This window comes from Phyllopteryx taeniolatus, chromosome 16 (genome assembly GCF_024500385.1).
Source record: "Phyllopteryx taeniolatus isolate TA_2022b chromosome 16, UOR_Ptae_1.2, whole genome shotgun sequence".
Lineage (NCBI taxonomy): Eukaryota > Metazoa > Chordata > Actinopteri > Syngnathiformes > Syngnathidae > Phyllopteryx > Phyllopteryx taeniolatus.
The window spans coordinates 23,304,007-23,326,913 of NC_084517.1; the positions used below are offsets into that span (position 1 = coordinate 23,304,007).

Genomic DNA, 22,907 nt, shown 5'->3' on the forward strand with positions numbered 1-22,907 from the left:
AGGTGTCAATTGTTGGCAAGACGTTTGATTTGTCAAGTTCCCAAGAAGGAAGCTTTGGGTGTGTGTTTGTTTGCGGCTCCATTGGCAACGAATAGACACAGATACGTCGGTCAATTTTTATATGCTGTCTATTTTTCGTGCTCAGATGTAGAAAACAAACAAACAAACAAACAAAAAAAAGATCACGCTCAGCTGCGAGCTGCCGTCAAAGCCGGGAAGTCACGTTACGTCCAGCTTCTTCCGGTATGTGGACAGCGGCCCCTCCCACCGGACTCGTCCCAATCAACGACACCTGAGTCTATCTGCGCCTCAACGTCTCGTCGTCCGCCAGAAGCCGTCAAAGGCGAAAGAAACAAAAGCGGGTAAGCAGACTCAAACCGAGCACAAGTCCGCTGGGAAATGGCCACATTTGAACTTTGCTCTACTTTGTTGTTCCCGTTCTACGCACTAAATGTTGGGGAAAGAAACTTGGTGAAGCAATTGAAGCTAAAATTTAATTCGGCTCACGTTTGACGAGTGAAAAGTCAACTTGACGCCGAGTTTGCGTTTGATTTGTGCCAGGCTGCAGTGGAGAATGTTGTGGGTGACGTCATGGCAGTGACTCGGACCTTTTCATCAAAATTGATTTATTTTATTATTGCTAAACCTACTTTTATACCTCCCAGGTCATGTTTGTCAAACTACAACAAATGAAATAATTCATCGTTCCGCGTTGAAACGCCAACCCGGAAGAAGGTGCGCACTCCTCACCAACACGCTCGTCAGGTTTGTGCGGTCGCTCGCGTGTGAAAGTGCAATTGTAATGTTGTCAAAGTTGAAACGTGAGTAATACATTGGAAAAGTATAGCAAAAGTGTTTATTAGACAAGCCTATTGTGAGCCGACACAGTGGAAGAGTATATAAGGCCCCTTTATGATCGCGTGGCCGACAACGCCCGCACTGCATCACGTGACCGACGACTTGACGCGCACCCGACCAAAATAGTTACTGCGCGTCGAACGCCGCGGAGATCATCTCTCGTGATTGCTCCGTTTTAGTCACATGCTGTGATGACGTACCAGCGTGCCCCTCGGTTCTACATACCATCTCCTTCGCCGCCTTCTCGATCATAATGAAACGTATCACCTGGTCATCTAGGTCCATTTGTTCTGTCGCGGTCGCCATTGTTGTTGCTTTGACCCTTGCTACTGAAAGGAAAAAGGAAAAACTGCGACCGGAAATGGCCCAAAAAAAGCCGAGGAAACTCCACGCAGTCGTGTCCTATCGAATACCAGCCGTAGCGACACCCCCGACTTGGAGGTGGACTGCAGTACACTTTCAAAACAGCGCGCGTGGGTTGCGCTCGAGTATAAAGGCAAATAACTAGCCGATAACTAGCAACCCTTTATTGCTCAGTGTTTTTTTTTTTTTTTTTTTTTTTTTTGTCAATGTCTTTCTGTCTCCAAAGTATTCTGTAAATTGCCTGTCTGTTGTCGTACTAGAGCGGCTCCAACTACCGGAGACAAATTCCTTGTGTGTTTTGGACATACTTGGCAAATAAAGATGATTCTGAAACTCCGCGAGGGACAGCCGCAGTGACGTCAGCGTGGTCGCCACCCGCACGAGTATAATGAAGCCTCATTTCTCGAGGCGGTCTGCTGGAGGCATTGCGGCGACGGTTCTAAACTTGTGATTGGCTGCCGTCTCTCAGATGGGCGAGGCTGCGACCCCGGACTCTTAGACGTTTGTCTTTGATTGGTTGATTTGATTAGGCAATGAGTTGTTTGTCTCCCAGTTGAAGTTAAGTGGTCACACAGCGAAGTCTCTTAGTTGTTTCTTATTCTCTACTTCAGCCTTGACAGTTTATTGTGTTGACTGTGTACCTGACGCAGGGCTGGGCATGTCCGTTTAAAGTTCACGTCCCAAAGCCCAGTGCTGCACGTCAATCTTTTTCAGCAGTGGTGCGTGGGTGTGCCAAACCTGCCGCATTCCTACTCGCAACAAAGTCTTTATAGAGCGTACACAGCAGACCTGGTCAACCTCTTGATGCGCACAAACTAAACTTCCTGAAAGCAACCTCATGACATCAGGACTGATGACATCATGACTGAGTTCATAACAGCCGATGACATCATGAGGGTTGCAAAGTTCCAGGAATTTAAAAACTTTCCGTGGGAATAAAGCAGGGATTGCAAAAATAGAAAGTTGGCTCTTAACTTCAGTATAGTTGAGGGAACTACATGCTGGCCCTTTCCTGCCTGCAACAAGCAGAGTACGGTACGGTGGTAGCTTGAATTCCGAGTGCCCCAATTTAACTTGGTTGGGTTTTTACACTTGAGCTGTCACCTGATCATTTTTTTTTGCTTTGAGTTAAAAGTGCACATTTGAGATATGAGCAGGCTTCAGATGCGCAGCTACTGAAGTGTTTAAAAAAAAAAAAAAAAATGTGGACAAGGGGAGCTCTCTATTTGGTGTTATCTGCTTGAATGTGACTTTTGAGACTTTCCATTAGATTTGCCCAAATTCCCATCCTCTGTTCCCACCTTCAGTAGTTTCCATCTTCAATCTCCATCCTCAGTTCCCATCTTTATCTTCAATTCCCATCCAGGGTCTGACATGAACCCTTTTTGAGTGGTGGCCAGCATGAACCAAGTTGTGGTCGCCCTGCTAGAAATGGTTCTGGACCTCTACAGTATATTATGTTAAGTTTGAATGATTATTTCGGATTTACGTTGACATTCCAACAATGCTTTATCTTGTCTTAATATTGTCCACACTATGTATAATTAGGGGTGCGCCGATGCGGGTTTTATGCTGCTGATTCTGGTACCGATAATCCGTGAGGGAGATTTTATAGATCATATCGATGAGCTGTAAATTGTTCAATGTATTTACGGTGAGCGCTATTGGCTATATGATCTGACATGTTTGTTTGGGTTTGCTTCGCAGCTCTTGTGCACCTGGGCAAGTGTGAAGGGGGGAGGGGACACTACACTCGGGCTGGGCCATTATGGAAAAAGTAATTACCACCATTATTTAGATTTTTAGTGAACTCATGATTAATAAACACACTTATTCGTTTCAGAACTTTATTTATTCAACGACCAAAACTCAATTTAAGCTTAAATATAACTTGAAAGCACAACCTGGAAATAAATTGGTAAAAAGTAAAATATATTAGAATAATAGTTTAAACAAAACAAAAATAAATGCATTCATGGCTACAAATGTGTCAATCCTTTTAGCCATGACTGTAATGTCTTTGTCTATAGCTCTAAAAAAAAAAATAATAATCCTGTTATTATGCTGACATTTAGCAAATAGAAATAGTTTCGTAATCCTAATTGAAAAGAGGAAAAGTTTAGTCTGATTTCAAGTCACAGTCAGAAAACAGCGCGTCTTTTTCTACAGTCAGTGAGCGTATCTGTTGTTCCTGCTGTGTGCGCCTTGGCCTCTTGGGGGCAGCGTGGTGCGACACATGCATGGAGCTACTAGTTTACTGTATGAAGAAAGAATATATGCTTGAGTATTGTTGTACTACCTGTCTGTATGTTACTATGGCCTTTGTGTGTGAATATTCGTTATTTGAAGGTAAATCCCTCCCCTGACCAAATGCTATTAGCTAGCCCGTCAATAGGGTTTTCATTTGACTTGGCGATTTCAAAAGCGATCTCTTGTATTTAAATATAAAATGAGAGTAATTAATTTTCTTGTCCGTTTAGTTTTACAATAAACTCCAACTGGGGGTTCAGTAAACAGCTTAAAGCATGGATAGAGAGAGAGAGAGGGCAGATTAACATTCTACAGGCCGCAAAGTACAAGTTGCTGTATGAGGCTAGCCGTGTTAGCTTTTGCTATCATCTTGAGGCTAACCCGAATTTGTGCGCGTTTATCCAGTTTCTCCTTGCATCATCACATCCTGTCTTGGATGGGATGTTTTGGCGATAAAAGAATTTCAGACCGATACTGAAAATGCATTTTTAGGCCTTTTTCTGCAGCCAAAAATCTTCGGTGACTTAGAAATTTGTACTGGCCCGAGCGGGCAGTTTCTTTATGTGGTTGGTGGCCCGACACAGTTGGGGTGGTGGTCCCGGGCCACTGTTAAAGTCTGACCCGGCCATCTTCAGTCTCCATCCTCAATTCTCATCCTCAAATCCTTTCTTCAATTCTTATCCTCAATTCCCATCTTCAGTTCCCACGGAAATTTCCCGGGAACTTTCCGGAAGCTTTGCAGCCCTTTGCCAGTGTTTTGGTGACCACTGACATGACGACTACGGCGTTTTGCGTCCTGTTCAGAGTTTCTGCTGTTGTTGGCGGCGTTGGCGCGATGTCCAAGAAGTCAGGAAGTCGCCCGTGCGAGACGGAGGTCCCGGTGGACGCATCCATCATCCGGATCCCGCCTCACCACTACATCCATGTGCTGGACCAGAACAGCAACATCGCCCGCGTGGAGATCGGACCGCAGACTTACTACCGCCAGGACAACGAAAGGTCAGAGGGTGCGCTCGATATAGCGGCTAATGGTTTTGCCTAACGTCACGTGGTCTCGGCAGGGTTCTGTTCGCCCCGGTGCGAATGGTCATGGTGCCCCCGCGCCACTACTGCGTGGTGGTCAACCCGGTGGCCTGCGATGACAACGGCCGGGTTCTGTTCGACGGCTCGGGCCAGGCAAAACTGAGGCACGCCGACCTCGAGATCCGCCTCACCAGGGATCCCTTCCCGCTACACCCCGGAGAGGAGATCCAGCAGGTGGGGAGGGTGGGGGTCACACAAGGGGGCCAACTCACTAAAGGTCTATCGCAATGACCTTTAGCCTCTTGCTTTTTATTTTAACTCAATGAAATCATTTCAAACTTAAGGTTCACAGAAGCAGCACAATTGAAATTAAGTCAAAAAATCTAATGTGCTTGTAGAAAAAAAAAAAAAAAAAAAAAAAAAAGAGAACCTCAAGCACTAAACGATGGCGACTTATAGTGAGGATGTAAAATAGCATGACATCAAAAGCACATTCGGCAGAATGTTCCAAGAGGTTTCCGGTCAGCCTCAAAAGGCAAAAATGCTTTTGTGTCCAATTTCACATAAAAAAATTGCTAAATCCAAACATCCCGCTGGTGGTACCGTAGCTGCACATGTGAAATTGTTTTATTTTATTTTATTTTTTTATTTTTTTTTTATAAACCATCAAGTGTAACAAGTTAGTTTGTGTCCAGGATGTGACCCCCCTGCAGGTGGTGTACCCCAACACAGCGCTCCGTCTGCAGGCGCTGCTCGACTTCCTGGACGGCGGCGAAAAGCGCGTGGCGGGAGACGAGTGGCTCTTTGAGGGGCCCGGTGAGTGGGTGTTGAGTAGGGTCTTCTTCATAATTAGCGAACTGAAGTCCACCCCTGTGTGTTACATGATCTTTGAGTTTTCCTGAAAGGCTCCAGAGTCTGCAACACCAAAGCAGGCGGCACCGTTAAACCCAACGCGGCAGCCATGAAGACCAAAAATATAAGACTGCTGGCTTAATGCTAACATCGAATGGGAAATACCATAGACGGGCTAACGGAAACTAATGCAATCAATTCGAGGCCTTCAAACATCTGCTACTTGAACACGCCGGGCAGCAACAAATACAAACGACGCATGCGACAATATTCACAAGCAGAACATTCTCTCGCGACCTGCAAACATCATTGAGTCGCCGTGGAACGCCATGCCACTGACATTGTCGTCGTCATCTTCATCCTCCTCAGGCACGTACATCCCGAGGAAGGAGGCGGTTGTCCTGGAGACCATCAAGGCCACGGTGATTGGTGAGAATCAGGCCATACGGCTGCGAGCGCGCAAAGAGGGAGTCGACCGCGGGGGCGTACGCCGTGTCACAGGTGGGACTCGCCCGCTTTCTTCCACCTCACTTCCTGTTTGTGACGGCAGGAAGCCCCTCTGATTGGCTGACACGTGGCCTTTGCTTTTCAAAACCTGACTGTGTGCGCAGGTGAGGAGTGGCTGGTGAGCAAGGTGGGCGCGTACCTGCCCGGCGCCCACGAGGAAGTCATCGACATCGTCAACGCCTTCATCCTGACGGACAAGGTGCGACTTCCTGCGCTTTTCAAAATAAAAGTTTGAGCTTGCGGCTGACACTGTCGCCGGTGACCGCTCCCCCTCAGAAAGCACTTCACGTGCGTGCCCTTCGACCTTTTCGCGACGCGGGTGGTCACGACCGTCGCACCGGCGAAGAGTGGCTGGTGACCCTGGACGACCGCGAGGCTCACGTGCCGTCGGTGGCAGAGGAAGTGGTGGGCGTGGTCCACGTCACCACGCTCAGCACGCGCCAGTATTGCGTCGTCTTGGACCCGGTCGGACCCGACGGGAAACCTCAGCTAGGCCAGAAGAGGGTGGTCAAGGTGAGTCCAGAGGCACCCGTGCGGTCCAAGTGCACTGGGGGGACGGATCGGTGCGGTGTTGGAAAGATGACTTTGCAAATGTAGTTGCTTCCAACTGTTGAAAATCTAATAGTAGTGTCATTATTTCAATGGCTGAATTTGATTTACATTGTGATTGCTTTTCTGAAGTTTGAATGAATGCATCAACAGGACCCTCGGAGGTTTCCTTGAAAAAACCTGATTCAAACCATCCATCCATCCATTTTCTGTCGCGCTTCTCCTCACGCGGGTCGCGGGCGTGCCGGAGCCTCTCCCGGCTGTCATCGGGCAGGAAGCGGGGTACACCCTGAACCGGTCGCCAGCCAATCGCAGGGCACAGAGAAACAAACAACCATTCGCACTCGCATTGAGAGTCTCCAATGAATGCATGTTTTTGGGATGTGGGAGGAAAGCGGAGTGCCCGGAGAAAAGCCGCGCAGGCACGGGGACAACATGCAAACTCCACACAGGCGGCGCCGGGGATTGAACCCCGCACCTCAGCACTGTGAGGCTGACGCTCTAACCGCTCGGCCGCCCTGATTCAAACTAATTATAATTAATAATTAATTATAATTAATTATTTTGGAATTAAATATTCGTTCGACACATAAACTAACAACAAAGTATGATGAGATGTAAATGCATGATAAATAAATGTCTTTAGGCATTAGGTGTACAGCATGTGGAAAACCATAGCGTGTTGACCTAATTTTAGACAATATGGTGTCACGTCAATCCAGATAAGTGAACGTTCCATACGTTTCCACAATTATAAAGCGGAAACTGTTCAAAAGGCAATGCCACATTCACTAATAAATGCCTAGAAATGCTCTTACTCTGCGCACAAGTTAAGCATGTACGCAAATCGGCGTCGGATTTATGACACGCGAGTACTATTTCTTTGCACTACCGCGCGGATGTTTATGAATCAGAATTCATTCTTAATGCTTGTGACCGTTGAGCGCCAATCTGCATAAACCCGATAAAAAGACGACCGTCTGACGCATCTCGGCCAATGTGCGAAGGTTGAAAGTTGCAAGGCGTGACCCCAAAACGTTCCAAATTTTAGATCTTTATCCTATTTTCAAAAGAGATTGACAACATATAATAAGGATCGTAATCAGTCTGTCGCTTCCAATAAAACTGGGACCGGGTCATGTTTACCACCGTGTTACATCACCTTTTCGTTGAACAACATTCGCGAAACGTTTGGGAACGGAGGACGCTAATTGTTGAAGCTCTGTCGGTGGAATTCTTTCCCATTCTTGCTCGATGTACAGCTTCAGCCGTTCAACAGTCCGGGGTCTCCGTTGTCGTATGTTACGCTTCATAATGCGCCACACATTTTCAAGGGGAGACAGGTCTGGACTGCAGGCAGGCCAGTCTAGTACCCGCACTCTTGTAGTACGAAGCCACATTGTTGTCACACGTGCAGAATGTGGTTTGGCATTGTCTTGCTGAAATAAGCACGGGCGTCCCTGAAAAAGACGTTGCTTGGATGGCAGCATGTGTTTCTCCAAAACCTGTATGTACCTTTCAGCATTAATGGCGCCTTCACAGATGTGTACGTTACCCATGCCATTGGTGCTAACACAGCCCCGTACCATCACAGATGGTGGCTTTTGAACTTTGCGTCCATAACAATCCGGATGGTTCTTTTCCTCTTTGGCCCGGAGGACACGACGTCCACAATTTCCCGAAACAGTCTGAAGTCTTCCTGAGACCACGCGGTGATATCCTTTACACATTGATGTCGGTTTTTGACGCAGTGCCGCCCGAGGGATCGAAGGTCACGGGCATTCAATGTCGGTTTTCGGCCTTGCCGCTTCCATGCAGTGATTTCTCCAGATTCTCTGAACCTTTTGATGATGTTATGGACCGGAGATGAAATGAAATCCCTAAATTCCTTGCAATTGTACGTTGAGGAACATTGTCCTTAAACTGTTGGACTATTTTCTCACGCACTTGTTCACAAAGAGGTGAACAAGTGCGCCCCACCTTTGCTTGTGAATGACAATTCAGGGAAGCTCTTTTTCATACCCAATCATGGCACCCACCTGTTCCCATGTGGGATGTTCGTTCCAAACACGTGTTTGATGAGCATTCCTCAGCTTTCGCAGTCTTTTTACCACCTGGCCCAGCTTTTTTGGAACGTGTTGCAGCCATAAAATTCGAAGTTCATCATTTGCTAAAAACCAAGTTTGTCAGTTTGAACATGAAATATCTTGTCTTTGTAGTGTATTCAATTCAATATAGGTTGAACATGATTTGCAAATCATTGTATTCTGTTTTTATTTAGGTTTAACACAACGTCCCAACTTCATTGGAATTGGGGTTAAAGAGCTAAATGATTTTTAAAAGACGCGATAGAGTGAAACTGCAAAGCGTGAACCTGGAAGCCTGTATTTGTAAATGGAAGACATTATGTTCCATGTGTATTCCTATATCTCCATACATTTGTATCTGTGTGGTTGTCGAACTGTTCAAGTCCACCGAGCGACTCTCAAAGCACTTCCCGTTTTGTGGTGTCCACCAGGGGGAGCGTTCATTCTTCCTGCAGCCTGGCGAGCTTCTGGAACGAGGAATTCAGGACGTCTTTGTGCTGTCTGAAGAAGAGGGGCTGGTGCTGCGCGCCATCGAGCCCTTCACCGACACCCAGGAGGTGAGCCCCGCCATCGCCGCCCTGGAGGTCAACGCCCCCGGGCCCCGCCCCTAGCCTCGTCCCGTGCTAACGACGCTCTGCTTAAAGCGGTCATGATGTGTTTGTAGGACGCAGCCTTGGTTGTTTTGCCGCAAAGTCCAAAGCGCAAACGCGCTGCTCAGGTATTTTGTAGAAACACATTTGTAAAGAAGAAGATTCCACTGGGAGAGAAATGAGGGTGACTTCCTCCTGGCCTCTTCCCCACTCCTGCATGTCACATGATCCTCTCGCTCGCTATCATCCAGCACCTCCCCTTCTCTTCACCTCCCCGGCCCCCTTAGCCAAACATCAGCTCGCTAACCCTGGTCTCCGGCCCCTCCCCCGTTCTCTTTGCCAGCGCGAGGAGGCGGAGCCCGAGCAGGAAGAGCAGGGGGAGCCGGAGCGCAGCAAGCGTCGGCGTCACGGCGCTGTCCTACGTCGCCCCGGCGACCGCTGGATGCTACGAGGACCCATAGAGTACGTGCCCCCCTCCCAGGTGGAAGTCGTGCTCAGGCGCCAGGCCATCCCGCTGGACGAGAACGAGGGGATCTACGTGAGGGACATCAAGAGCGGGAAGGTAATGCATCCCCCACGCCCCCGAAAACAAGAAACAAAATGTTGGGAAATGTCCAATGCGGTCATCCTCAATGGTTTTAAGACTGAAAAGACTTCGTTTCCAATTTCTCCCCAGTGGAGTGTCGCCACTTCTACGTAGCACCAAGACGAAGGGGCTTTCTTGTCGTGGCACAACAACGGTGACTTGATGAGTTTCAGCGAATAATGGGGAATAGGTTGTTTAAAAATAATAATAATAATGGGTGTCACGTGTGCTCCGCTAAAGAAGCAGCACGCTTACTGATGTGCACAATCGCGTTATTGCTTTTCAGATACGGAACGGCGTGAAAACTAGAAACAACCAAAGTACGTCAAGCAATCACATAAATCAATATCTGACAAACGTACGCACAATTTAAAAAAAAAAAAAAAAAAAAAAAAAAAAAAAAAAAACTGGAAATGTGTGTGCGCCAGCAGTAGATAAATGGACGATCTTTTCAGCCCGTCAAGTAGATATCACCACATGGGCTCAGGAAGACTTCAAGTGATTCTTGAAACGGATTACACTTTCTGTGTTGTCATGGCAACCCATTGAAGTGAAGTCTGCACGTCGGCTGCAGGCGTATTTGAGCAGGCTGGAGACTGTACGATGTAGGACTTCATTTAAGACCAACCATGTGACAATAGAGCAGGTTTTTTTTAAAATGAGTTTTAAAAAAAAAAAAAAAAAAAAAAAAAGCACCCATGTCCGCGGTCTACCGGCACGTATAGTATTATATTTCTTATTTTAAGCTAAACGTACTCATACCCAGTTATACAATCTTTATAACAGGTTATGAATGTGCTCCTTCACAAAAGAACAAAAATAATGTTTCCTACTTTTCCTAATTGTAACCCTCACCCATGAAAAGCGCATACCACACTCGCGTTACAAAAGATCGGGGTCACCTTGACAAGTTCACGCGTTCCGTCGTACCGGCCGTCTTGTCACGTGACGACTTCCCGCTCGTCAGGTGCGCGCCGTGATCGGTCAGACGTACATGCTGACCCAGGACGAGGAGCTGTGGCCCAAGGAGCTCCCCGCCAACGTGGAGGCCCTGCTGGCATCCCCCCGAGACCCCCTGGCCGACCGCTCCGACCACCGGAGAGCGAGCGAGGAGGGGAGGGCCGCGCCGCGGGACAAGACGCAGGTGGTCTCCTTCAGGGTCCCGCACAACGCGGCTGTCCAGGTGTACGACTACCGTGAGAAGAGGGCCCGGGTGGTCTTCGGGCCCGAGCGGGTCATGCTGGGGCCCGACGAGCAGTTCACCGTGCTGTCGCTGTCCGGCGACCGGCCCAAACGGGGGAACGTCATCAAGGCCGTCTGCCTCCTGCTCGGACCCGACTTCTTCACCGACATCATCACCATCGAGACTGCCGACCACGCCCGCCTGCAGCTGCAGCTCTCCTACAACTGGTACGTGAGTGCAGTTTGTGGGACACGCGTGACACACTAACGTGTGTGTTTCGCCCCCTCAGGCACTTTGACGTGAAGCCCCCCGTGGACCCGGCGGAGGCCGCTGCCCTCTTCTCGGTGCCGGACTTTGTGGGCGACGCCTGCAAGGCCATCGCGTCGCGGGTTCGAGGCGCCGTCGCCTCCGTGCAGTTCGACGACTTCCACAAGGTTTCACGCCAGCCGCATTCAACTTCCTGTCTGTGCCCTCGCAGCTTCAATGTACTCAAGGCTGCATACGCAACTTCAATTTCCGCGAGCGAATTCCTTCTTTTGGCGGAGGATCGGCACAGAGCCCTGCCCCGATTTAGGAAAAAGTTTCCAATTGCCTTTAGATGCCACATTGAAGTGCTTTTTCTCTGTTAGACAAAGTTGAGGCCTAATTAGATGGCACGCCTCCCCTCAGTTCAGCATGGGTCCGTGGCACCGAGATGCCATGAGATGGCGCCGAGGCAATATTTGCCCGGAGCACAAACACCGTGAATAATGGCACTGAACTGCAAATATGCACGGGTTCACCCCAATATATCCATCCATCCATTTTCTGAGCCGCTTCTCCTCACACGGAGCCCAACCCAGCTATCGTCGGGCAGGAGGCGGGGTACACCCTGAACTGGTTGCCAGCCAATCACAGGGCACATATAAGCAAACAACCATTTGCACTCCAAAAAAATATGCGGAACTCTGACAGTATATACTATTACTGTGTATACAGCCCAACTAGCTTAACAGCAAAGAACTTTAGTAGAATATTACTCGAATAAAACTCTTATTTCAAGTCATTTTCTGATATTCCAGGGCACATACTTCGGCAAACCAACTTTTTTTAACGTTGTCTCTACGGTGCCGCCTCAGTAAACGTGAAATACGGATTGAAATGGTCCCCGCGTTCCGAACGTTTTTTCTGTCGAGAGGCCTGAAATCAACTCGGTGGAATTTCTCCAGCTTCTCTGCGTCACTAGCGAAGCTCTCCGCTCCCGAGCCAGCGCTGTCGACGTAACGAACGCGGAGGCAACCGATCAGAGAAGAGCGGGCGGGGCTAGCCAAATCTGGACAAAGCCCATAGAAAAGTGTCAGCTGTCAGAGGGGCCTTTTCTGGACACTCGGATGACAAAACCAAGGTGTCCTTTCAAATGAAATGGACACTTTTATACTAAGCCCATGTTAGAGAGTCACTCTATGGAGGTTGTGTGTCATAAAAGGAAAAACAGATCCATTATTGGGCCAACCAGAACGCCAACGTTCCGCTTACCGTTGGCAGAACTCCAACCGCATCATCTGCTCGGCCGTGTTCGGCTTCGACGAGAAGCTGGCGGTGCGGCCCAGTCTCCGCTTCCACCAGAACCGGCTGGTCATCAGCAGCGTGGACATCCAGTCGGTGGAACCCGTGGACCAGCGCACGCGAGACGCCCTGCAGAAAAGCGTTCAGCTCGCCATCGAGATCACCACCAACTCCCAGGAGGCCGCGGCCAGGTGACAAACGTGACGCCGTGTTTCACATTAAGCCACGGCAGAAATCTTTTGACGCAATAGCAAAAAAAAAAAAAAAGATCTCACAAAAAGTATACATCATGAAATATTGACAATAGCATCTCAATTTAAATGCAGCTGTACCTACTCTACTTATTCTGTTGTCTGAATGGCAACAGAGCCATTGGATGTTCTGCCATCGAGTGGAGGCAGATCGAATTGTTCTGCATGTCGCCATACGTCATTGGCATAGATGCTGTAAATGAGGAAAAACAGACCGATGAGGTGAACTTGGATGGTTGTGGTCGGTGAGGTAAGCTAAGTGCGCTTGCGCCGCCCGCAGACACGAAGCCGAGCGTCTGGAGCAGGAAGCTCGCGGGAAGCTCGAGCGGCAGAAGATCACCGACCAGGCGGAGGCCGAGCGGGCCAGGAAGGAGCTCCTGGAACTGGAGGCCCTCAGGTGACTTCCTCTTGCCGGCGCTCCTTCGTTGGCGGTCCGCATCCTCATGTCCGCCCGTCTACTCGGTCTCTCAGCGCCACCGTGGAGAGCACCGGCGCCGCCAAAGCCGAAGCTCAGTCCCGCGCCGAGGCGGCCCGCATCCAGGGCGAGGCGGCGGTCCACGAGGCCAAGCTGAAGGCCGAGGCTCAGCGCATCGAGGCGGTACGTCGCCCTGCCCCGTGTCGCCCTACTCGTCTCTACTGTCAAACTCTTTCACACCAAGTTCCAGCCAAGTCACAAGAAGTTTGGGATAAGTTTCAGGTTGAACCTAAAATGCCCGCTAACCTTGAGGTCAACTTAATTTGACCTAGTGTCCATTTTGAATGTTCAACTGTTGAACGTTTGTCAAAAAGAAGCTGAACACCAAAATTGCCAACAGCCGTTTGAGCCATGGAAATTCCCAAGGACTTCCCATGTATGCCTTTCTGTGACTCCTCCGGTCTTTGTCGCAATCTCCTCATGACAACCTAAGCTCAGTGGCCCCCTGTTTAAAGCCTCACACTGTCAAGGTTTATGACGTATGATGAAGAGGAACATTTCAAACCAGGGCGTTTATTACGAATCCAACAGCAGTTGTGCAAAAACGACTGAAATATGAAACCGTTGGACACACGCATTCAAAAGTCTACACGACGTCAACTGAAGTTCACCTGTAAAGGTTGTCGTGCGTTTATCTGCAAACTTTTTTTAGCTAAGCAGCACATTCAGAACTCGTACGTAGGCGTGGGGCGATTAGCGTGTTGAAGGTGTACTGCGCTTTTGAAAAGTCAAGGTTTTAATTACCGCAACGGTCAATTACTGGTCATTTCCTTTTTGGGCGGGGGGGACGATATTGGCTGCTTGCATAGACGAGACTGTCTCACACCGAACGATCGGCCTCTTTGATCTGAAAGGTTTGAAATGTTTTTCTTGATAACTCGAGAAGGCGTTGACAAAGCACATCTGCCATTGGGAAGCGATTACACGGCAGATGTGCTGCAGTTGAATGGGAAAATGCGCCTTCTGCTTCTGCTTTCACGGTGTAGCCTTCTGTCAACAAAGCCGTCCACGAGCGCATCGATTGCGTGTGACGTGCGCTACAAGCGTCCCTTGCCCGAGTACCGTTAGAGATTATAGGCTGCAGCGTGTGTTTACGATTCGTGACTTCATCGGACCCTCGCCGGGGGCGACTGCCGATTGTCGTTGAGCAGCGGACGAGCCCGAAGCGGGTCGTCTCCGCCCCCTGCCCCTGCACCGCATGTCGACCAAATTGTGCAAAGCTGCCAGATGTTTTCAGCGGAGGGAGGATCCAGCAGCACGACGACCGGTGGGCACAGTGGGAAAAGGGGCAAACTAGTCGAGCGAGCGGACCGTGCATTTGCATATGCATATGCAAATGATTGGGTATACAAAATTGTTCAGTATGTATTGCAATCATCATTGATTCTTGTTGTTGGTCACATCAGAAAATGATCGTCTGTGTGACCTGACTTTGTAATTTATACTTTTAGCAATTAAGGGATACTTGAATATTATTTATGTGAACAAATGAGCAGGATTACTCTGATATAAGAAAGCATAAAGCCTCCAACGGTGTGTGTGTGCGCGCGCGTGCGTGCGGTTCATGGCATTTTCTTACGTGGATTGGTTTTGTGCATAAAGAAAACTCTTGTTCTGATTTATTATTATTATTATTGTTGTGGTTATTATTATTAGCAGCAGCAGCACCATCAGGAGTGAAGGTCACTCGGGCAGGGGTTATTGAGGGACTGGGTGACCCCATGGTGGCAGTGAGGAGGCGGTGCTGTTCTTGGAGAACGAGGAGGAACATGCGGCGGTCTTATTGGGGGAGAAGGAAGAGAGTGGAACAGGAAGCGGTCGAGATGTATTGCGACGAGTGTACACGGCAAAAACGATGAGACCTAAGATCCCGCTCGCCACTCATTGGTGGGTATTCGGGGCTTCGTTGCAAGGCGGGAGGGACAAAAAAAATGAATAAAAGATCTGTTTGGTTGTGCTGACTGGAGGCCTCCCCATCCAAGTTCCTGGGCTGAGTTTTGGGCCCAGGACATCCCTGGTCACGGCTCACTTTGATTGGCCCGTGACTCCCAATAGAAGACTTGGTGTGCGGACGTGTGACTTTCTTGTGTGGTTTGATTGGTGAACTTGAGTCAAACATCACTGTGACAATCGCGGTGGATTGGAGCAACGTTGCCCGAAGCGGAAGTCTACAAATGGATCACACTCTCAATTATTGATAAACGAAAGTGAACGGCATGTAGATTATTGTAATTGAGTAAAAGTACCAGTCTTAACCTAAATACTTGGAAAAGTAAAAAGTAATCTTCTTTAAAACTACTCTGACAAGTACAGTTTATCCAAAATCTGACTTACCCACCTGTTTATTCATGTACCAAATATTTTAGATTTTTTAAAGTGTTCAGTGGCGCAAAAGTCATAGATTTGGGGCTGGAATATGAATGCCATGATACCGCGGTATTTTTGCTCAAGGTTATCGTAGTGTCAGAATGTGATACCGTCCCATGCCTGCTTGTACTTCTCCTCCCACGATGCACCGCTCCAGCCGCGCCGTTTGGCACCGAGCGGACGAGGGCTTGGATCGGCGCCGACGCGCTTCCGTTCATGCCAACCCTCTGAACGGCCAAACAAAAACTGAACTTTGAAAAACTCTGGATGCGAACATGTTCATTGTAAAGCTACATTTTAGAGAAACCCCAAAAAGTTGATTAGAATCATTAAAATTGAGAAAATTGCTCTCGTGTTCACTGAGAAGGGGAGAAAAAAAAAGGGGTGGAAGTCACGAGTGTTGAGTTCTACGGCCTTGCGAGGGCAACCACAACTCGGACGAAGCCCGCGATTAGAACCGGGATCCCCCCCACCGCTTCCGGTACGAGCGGGCTCCCCTTCCCCGGGAAGCGAGCGAGCTAGCGAGCGACTGGCGTGTGTGCTTGCAGGAGGCCGAGCTGGAGCGGTTGGCCAAGGCTCGCCAGCAGGAGCTGAGCTACAGGAAGCAGATGGACCAACTGGAGGTGGAGAAGCAGGAGCGACTCGCCAACATCGAGAGCGAACGCTTCCGCCAGCTCGTCGGCAGCCTGGGCAGCGACACGCTGGCGGAGATGGCGCGCGCCGGACCCGAGCTGCAGGTACCGCCGGGCTTGAACGCTCCTTTTCTGGGATGTTGCCAAATGTTGATCAGCGGTAGGCTGGGGGATCGTTCTGGGTGGCAGAAGGGGACTGACTGATTAAGAACAATCACCTTTTATTGTCATGAACATGCATGCACGCACGCACGCGCACGAAATTGGTTCGCTGCATTTAACCCATCACAGTGAGCACACGTTAGTGGAACACACTGGAGCAGGGGGCGGCTTGTATTTGACTGGGAAAACAAACCCTCACGGGGATTGTGCAAGATATTTTTCCACAGGTGTGTAGAAGATGTTTGCCTTTCTTGTCAAGTAATTTAACGAAAATAACGGCTTAGTTCTACTTGAATGTCAAAAGAGCAACAGAAGGTCCATTCGCAAACGTAGACATAGTAGCCGCTTTCAAAGGGGCAGACTGGGAAGCAAACCATCATCGGGTTGAAGTGAGTTTGAGTTTCAGCCTGGCCAAGTAAACGTCAGCCACAGCCGGGGCCGGACTGGGACATCCCAAACCCGACTCTAATTATTGTGGTATAATCACAGCCGAATGGAAACGATACGTCTTATGTATATGTAAAGGTGTGTGTGTGTGTGTGTGTGTGTGTGTATACAACCCCAATTCCAATGAAGTTGGGACATTGTGTTAAACCTAAATAAAAACAGTACAATGATTTGAAAATCATGTTCAACCTATATTTCATTGTATACACTACAAAAACATTTAATGTTCAAACTGATAAACGTTATTGTTTTTAGAAAATAATCAACTTGGAACTTGATGGCTGCAACGCGTTCCAAAAAAGCTGGGACAGGTGGGGTGAGAAAGTTGAGGGATGCTCGTCAAAGACCTGTTTGGAACAGGTGGATGCCATGATTGGGTAGAAAAGGAAGTTCCCATTCACAAGCAAAGATGGGGCGAGGTTCACCTCTTTGTCAACAAGTGTGTGACAAAATAGTCCAACAGTTCAGAAAATCTGGAGAAATCACTGCATGGCCGAAAACCAACATCGAATGCCCGTGACCTTCGATCCCTCAGTAAATGTCCAATGTCAGTAAATACAGTTCGGCGCTACATCCATAAGTGCAACTTGAAACTCTACTATGCAAAGCAAAAGCCATTTATCAACAACACCCAGAAACGCCGCCGGCTTCTCTGGGCGCGAGCTCATCTAAGATGGTCCGACGAGTCCACATTTCAAATTGTTTTGGGAAATTGTGGATGTCGTGTCCTCCGGGCCAAAGAGGAAAAGGACCATCTGGACTGTTATGAACGCAAAGTTCAAAAGCCAGCATCTGTGATGGTATGGGGCTGGGTTAGTGCCAATGGCATGGGTAACTTACACATCTGTGAAGGCACCATTAATGCTGAAAGGTACATACAGGTTTTGGAGAAACATATGCTGCCATCCAAGCGACGTCTTTTTCATGCTTATTTCAGCAAGACAATGCCAAACCACATTCTGCACGTGTTACAACAGCGTGGCTTGGTAGTAAAATAGTGCGGGTACTAGACTGGCCTGCCTGCAGTCCAGACCCGTCTCCCATTTGAAAATGTGTGGCGCATTATGAAGCGTCAAATACGACCACAGAGACCCCGGACTGTTGAACGGCTGAAGCTGTACATCGAGCAAGAATGGGAAAGAATTCCGCCGACAAAGCTTCAACAATTAGCGTCCTCCGTTCCCAAACGTTTATTGAATGTCGTTCAAAGAAAAGGTGATGGAACACGGTGGTAAACACGAGCCTGTCCCAGCTCTTTTGGAACGTGTTGCAACCATACAATTCTAAATTCATGATTATTTGCTCAAAACAATCAAGTTGATCAGTTTGAACATTAAAAGCTTGTGTTTGTAGTGTATTCAATTAAATATAGGTTGAACATGATTTTGCAAATCATTGTTTTTATTAAACGTCCCAACTTCATTGGAATTTTGTGTGTGTGTGTGTATACTCAAATATCATGGTGAAATGTCATATTTGTTGCTAAATGTCGCATGAAAACGTGATTGGCGATGCGGCCCTCGCTCCCGTGCTACCATTGGCTGGCGTGAGGTCATGTGACGTCAACTCGCTTATCTTGTGCTCAGGTGAAAATGCTTCAAGCGCTCGGCCTCAAGTCCACGCTCATCACGGACGGCTCCTCCCCCATCAATCTCTTCACCACCGCCAACGGCCTGCTGGGGGCGCTGCCCTCGGCCGCCCAGTGACCGCCGGAACATGAACGAATGCCACCGGAACAGGAAGTAGAAACCCTTTGATAGCGATGACAGCAAAAATATTAAATCCATCACCAAAAATTATGCAAATGTTTCAAAATACAGAAGAATATCGTACACTGCTTGTACCTTTCTGTTAATTGTGTCTAGAAAATTAAATAAATCAAACGTGCAAAGTGTGTGTGTGTGTGTGTGGAGGGGGGGGGGTCAAAGTGGATTCATCGATGCTGTCATTTATACTTTTTTTAGCACAATACAGCAATCTGTAACCTTTTTTTGTGTCACGTACTGAAAATATTTTGGCAGACTCATGAAAACAAATGATGAAATCTATAATTAACCACGACACTGAATGTGGTTGTCATTCGAGGAAGTCATGTTCATCTTTTTCTCTTCACTGTCAAGAAAGTGAAGCATTTCGCTTTGAGTGTTTCTCTTTCACTTGTGTTTTGATCTTATTTGAGGGTCGACTTGCCACCGGTCTTATCATTCGAATATTTGCGACTGTAATTGTGTTCAATTCCAATGAAATTGGGATGTTGTGTTAAACATAATTAAAAACCGAATACAATGATTTGCAAATCGTGTTCAACCTATATTGAATTCAAGACACTCCAAAGACAAGATATTTCATGTTCAAACTGATCAACTTGATTGTTTTGAGCAAATAATCATGAACTTGGAATTGGATGGCTGCAACACGTTCCAAAAGCGCTGGGACAGGCTCATGTTTACCACGGTGTTCCATCACCTTTTCTTTGAACAACATTCAATAAACGTTTGGGAACAGAGGATGCTAATTGTTGAAGCTTTGGAGGTGTTACTCTATGTTCCTGCCTCTTCTGGAAGAAAGTGTTCACTACAGCCATTTGCGTCCTTTTTGCAAACCGCCATCTGTCCCTCCGAGTTCCTTTCCTGGATGCCGAACTTACCCATCGCTTCTTCATCACCAGTTTCCTTCACCTACATGTCAATTACAAGCCCAATTCCAATGAAGTTGGGACGTTGTGTTAAACAGAATACAAGGATTTGCAAATCATGTTCAACCTATATTTTCATTGAAGACACTACAAAGATGAGATATTTCATGTTCAAACTGATCAACTTGATTGTTTTTTAGCAAATAATCATGATGGTTGCAACACGTTCCAAAAAAGCTGGGACCGGGTCATGTTTACCATTGTGTTACATCACCTTTTCTTTTAACATTTAATAAACGTTTGGGAACTGAGGACGCTAATTGTTGAAGCTTTGGAGGTGGAATTCTTTCCCATTCTTGCTCTATGTACAGCTTCAGCTGTTCAACAGTCCAGGGTCTCCGTGGTCGTATTTGACGCTTGATAATGTGCCACACGTTTTCAAGGGGAGACAGGTCTGGACTGCAGGCAGGCCAGTCTAGTACCCGCACTCGTTTATACGAAGCCACACTGTTGTAACACGTGCAGAATGTGGTTTGGCATTGTCTTGCTGAAATAAGCAAGTGCGTCCGTGATAAAGACGTTGCTTGGATGGCAGCATGTGTTTCTCCAAAACCTGTATGTACCTTTCAGCATGAATGGTGCCTTCACAGATGTGTAACTTACCCATGCCATTGGCACTAACACCGCCCCATACCATCACAGATGCTGGCTTTTAAACTTTGCGTCCATAAAAGTCCGGATAGTTCTTTTCCTCTTTGGCCCTCTTTGGGTTTTGTTTTCCAAAAACAATTTGAAATGTGGACTCATCGGACCACAGAACACTTTTCCACTTTGCATCGGTCCATCTTCGATGAGCTCGGGCCCAGAGAAGCCGGCGGCGTTTCTGGGTGTTGTTGATAAATGGCTTTTGCTTTGCATAGTAGAGTTTCAAGTTGCACTTATGGATGTAGCGCCGAACTGTATTTACTGACATTGGTTTTCTGAAATGTTCCCGAGCCCATGTGGTGATATCCTTTCCACATTGATGTCGGTTTTCGATGCAGCGCCGCCTGAGTGATCGAAGGTCACGGGCATTCAATGTCGGTTTTCGGCCTTGGCCGCTTCCATGCAGTGATTTCTCCAGATTCTCTGAACCTTTTGGTGATATTATGGACGGTAGATGATGAGATCCCTAAATTTTTTGCAATTGTCCGTTGAGGAACATTGTCCTTCAACTGTTGGACTATTTTCTCACGCACTTGTTCACAAAGAGGTGAACAAGTGCGCCCCACCTTTGCTTGTGAATGACTGAGCAATTCAGGGAAGCAATCATGGCAGCCACCGGTTCCCAATTCGCCCGTTCACCTGTGGGATGTTCCAAACACGTGTTTGATGAGCGTTCCTCAACTTTCTCACTCTTTTTTGCCACCTGTCCCAACTTTTGTGGAACCTGTTGCAGCCATAAAATTCTAAGCCAATGATTATTTGCTCAAAACAATCAAGTTGATCAGTTTGAACATGAAATATCTTGTCTTTGGAGTGTATTCAATATATATCAATCAATATAAGTTGAACATGATTTGCAAATCATTGGATTCTGTTTTTATTTATGTTTAACACAACGTCCCAACTTCATTGGAAATGGGCTTGTAATACGCGCACTATTCGCCGTGCATCTTGGCGACGAAGGTGGCACGGCTGCCCTCGTTCCTCGCCGCCAATTCCATGGCCCCGCTGGTGTGAATTTCTATTTTTGAAACCTAAATTGGTGATGTGAAAATTTTAAGACGAGCAGTGATGGGAATAGCCAAAGCTAGTGAGGCTAACTGCTATTCTCATCCACAAGCAGCTTTTTTTCGTACTCTGACTCGCGCAGACGTTCGAATGTTGTCGTCCGGCCACAGTGGCAGACGGGGGAGTCAAAGGTTGTCTGTATATCGGTCAATCGGAAGACCGGATTTCCGATTAGGCGACGTCGAGCTTCGAACATCGGTGCGGAGTTGTGAGTCGAGTAATCGGTTCAACCCCAAGTTGGTGGGAAAACCAAGAAAGTCTCATTGAGATTAGAAATCTCCTTCACTCGGGTGTCATGGAACCCAAACAAAATGTAAAAAAAGGCAAAACACATCCAGTGAAATCGCAAAAAGATCAGCAACGAAGCATTTTCAATCAGTTGCATGATTATATCCAGTCCCTGCGACTTTCATTTGGAGAGACCTCCTCCAGTCGGCCCAATTCTTCCTGCAACGGTTTCCATGCTATTGGAGCCGCTGATCTCCTTTTCCCCATTTCAAGCCGTACTTTAGGAACAAACGGCACTGGTAACAGAGCAAAGGCTATAAATTCCAACATTTCTCAGCACAAACGGAAGAGGGAAGCAGATTAAGATGATGACTTTTTTTTTTATATAGATTCAAACACGCCAACGATTATCTCTGAATAGACGATGTGAGAACACGGGTCACAATGACGTGTCAGAGCCTGCAGTAGACTTGTCATACGTCTCAATGCTCCATTCTAAACAGTATCCAGAGACCGAAGACGCATCCGTATGGAAAATATTACCAGAGTCCAATCAGCGGCCAAAAAGTAGCAACAAGTCTCATTTTGCAGCTAATGAGAAACCGGACTTATTTCTGAAATACAAACCATGACGCAGTTTCAGTTTCTTGACAAGCTGCTGAATGTAGCATTTAAAAGGTAGCGTGTCAACCATAAACACATTTTATTTTTTTTATTTTTTTAAACGAAATATTTGGAAGATGTGATCACCTCAATCACGCCCCCCTGAGGCATAATTCTGTGGTGTCGTCTTTGAGTTACGAAACATGAGTTTTTTTCCCTGAATTTAAGAACAATTTGAAATCCTGAAACATGACTCGTCTGGTGTTCAAAGCATCCCGTAAATGACACAAAGTTCGATGCTGCGTTGGAGCAGAGCTAGAAATAACAGTATCGTCCGCATAAAGGTGAATGTTCACATTTGGAAAGTATTGATAGAAATGTTGTCCCAGAAGTGCCCTTTTTCAAAGGGCCTGAAGCGAGGCCTTCCGTTTGACAGATAATCGTCCGTCAAAGCAGACACCTGTGCTAAGTACAGTCTGCGTCTCATCATCACAGACTGGCTTTTGGCAGGTCCGCGAGCAGAACTGCGCAGTGTTCCGACAACCTCCGAAGCCGCTGTGTTGTGCTGCGCTTCTTCCTAAAACTTGGTAGAAAATGGGATCAAATGTTTGGGTTGACACAAATTCTTTCACTTGATCACTTACAAAAGTCTGTAAAATCTTAATCTCAAAGTGGGAGGTTGGAAATTGGCCTATGATTAGTTGGAGGAGTTGGATCCCTGCCAAATGCATCCAGCTTTCTACACATGAGGCGAAAGACAAAATGAAAATGAGCAATCAACAGAGTGCCAAAAGTGTCTGGAGCGCGATGCCCACAGAAGAAATGTTGGGTCTGCCCACGAGATGAAGCCTAACGTCACGTTGGGCCCGTCACAGCTCCGTCATCTCATTCATCCATCAAAACAAATGGAATGGATGAATGTGTACGTTGGGATCCATTAC

General features: G+C 47.5%; 1 protein-coding gene across 6 annotated transcripts; it reads left to right on the forward strand.

Moving 5' to 3' along the window:
- Positions 1-110: 110 nt before the first annotated feature.
- mvp (major vault protein) lies at positions 111-18,621 on the forward strand. 6 transcript variants are annotated; one of them, XM_061748952.1, is made up of 18 exons: positions 134-362; positions 666-765; positions 4,276-4,470; positions 4,533-4,728; positions 5,190-5,310; positions 5,716-5,847; positions 5,958-6,052; positions 6,130-6,366; positions 8,921-9,046; positions 9,154-9,207; positions 9,423-9,641; positions 10,633-11,075; positions 11,138-11,282; positions 12,373-12,584; positions 12,925-13,041; positions 13,116-13,242; positions 16,035-16,223; positions 18,314-18,621. In XM_061748952.1, the coding sequence occupies exons 3-18, from the start codon at positions 4,307-4,309 to the stop codon at positions 18,431-18,433; spliced, it is 2,697 nt and encodes an 898-aa protein (XP_061604936.1). In that variant the 5' UTR covers positions 134-362; positions 666-765; positions 4,276-4,306; the 3' UTR covers positions 18,434-18,621. The 6 variants fall into 6 exon arrangements, with proteins under 6 accessions (XP_061604939.1, XP_061604940.1, XP_061604936.1 ...); XM_061748953.1 differs by lacking the exon at positions 134-362 and adding an exon at positions 392-579; XM_061748951.1 differs by lacking the exon at positions 666-765 and having other exon boundaries at positions 137-362.
- Positions 18,622-22,907: the final 4,286 nt, after the last annotated feature.

Coding starts and splice junctions, on each gene's coding strand:
- mvp (XM_061748952.1), top strand. CDS start 4,307: ATGTCCAAGAAGTCAGGAAGTCGCCCGTGCGAGACGGAGGTCCCGGTG. Junction 6,053..6,129: donor CCTTCATCCTGACGGACAAG/GTGCGACTTCCT, acceptor GCTCCCCCTCAG/AAAGCACTTCACGTGCGTGC. Junction 12,585..12,924: donor TCCCAGGAGGCCGCGGCCAG/GTGACAAACGTG, acceptor CGCCGCCCGCAG/ACACGAAGCCGAGCGTCTGG.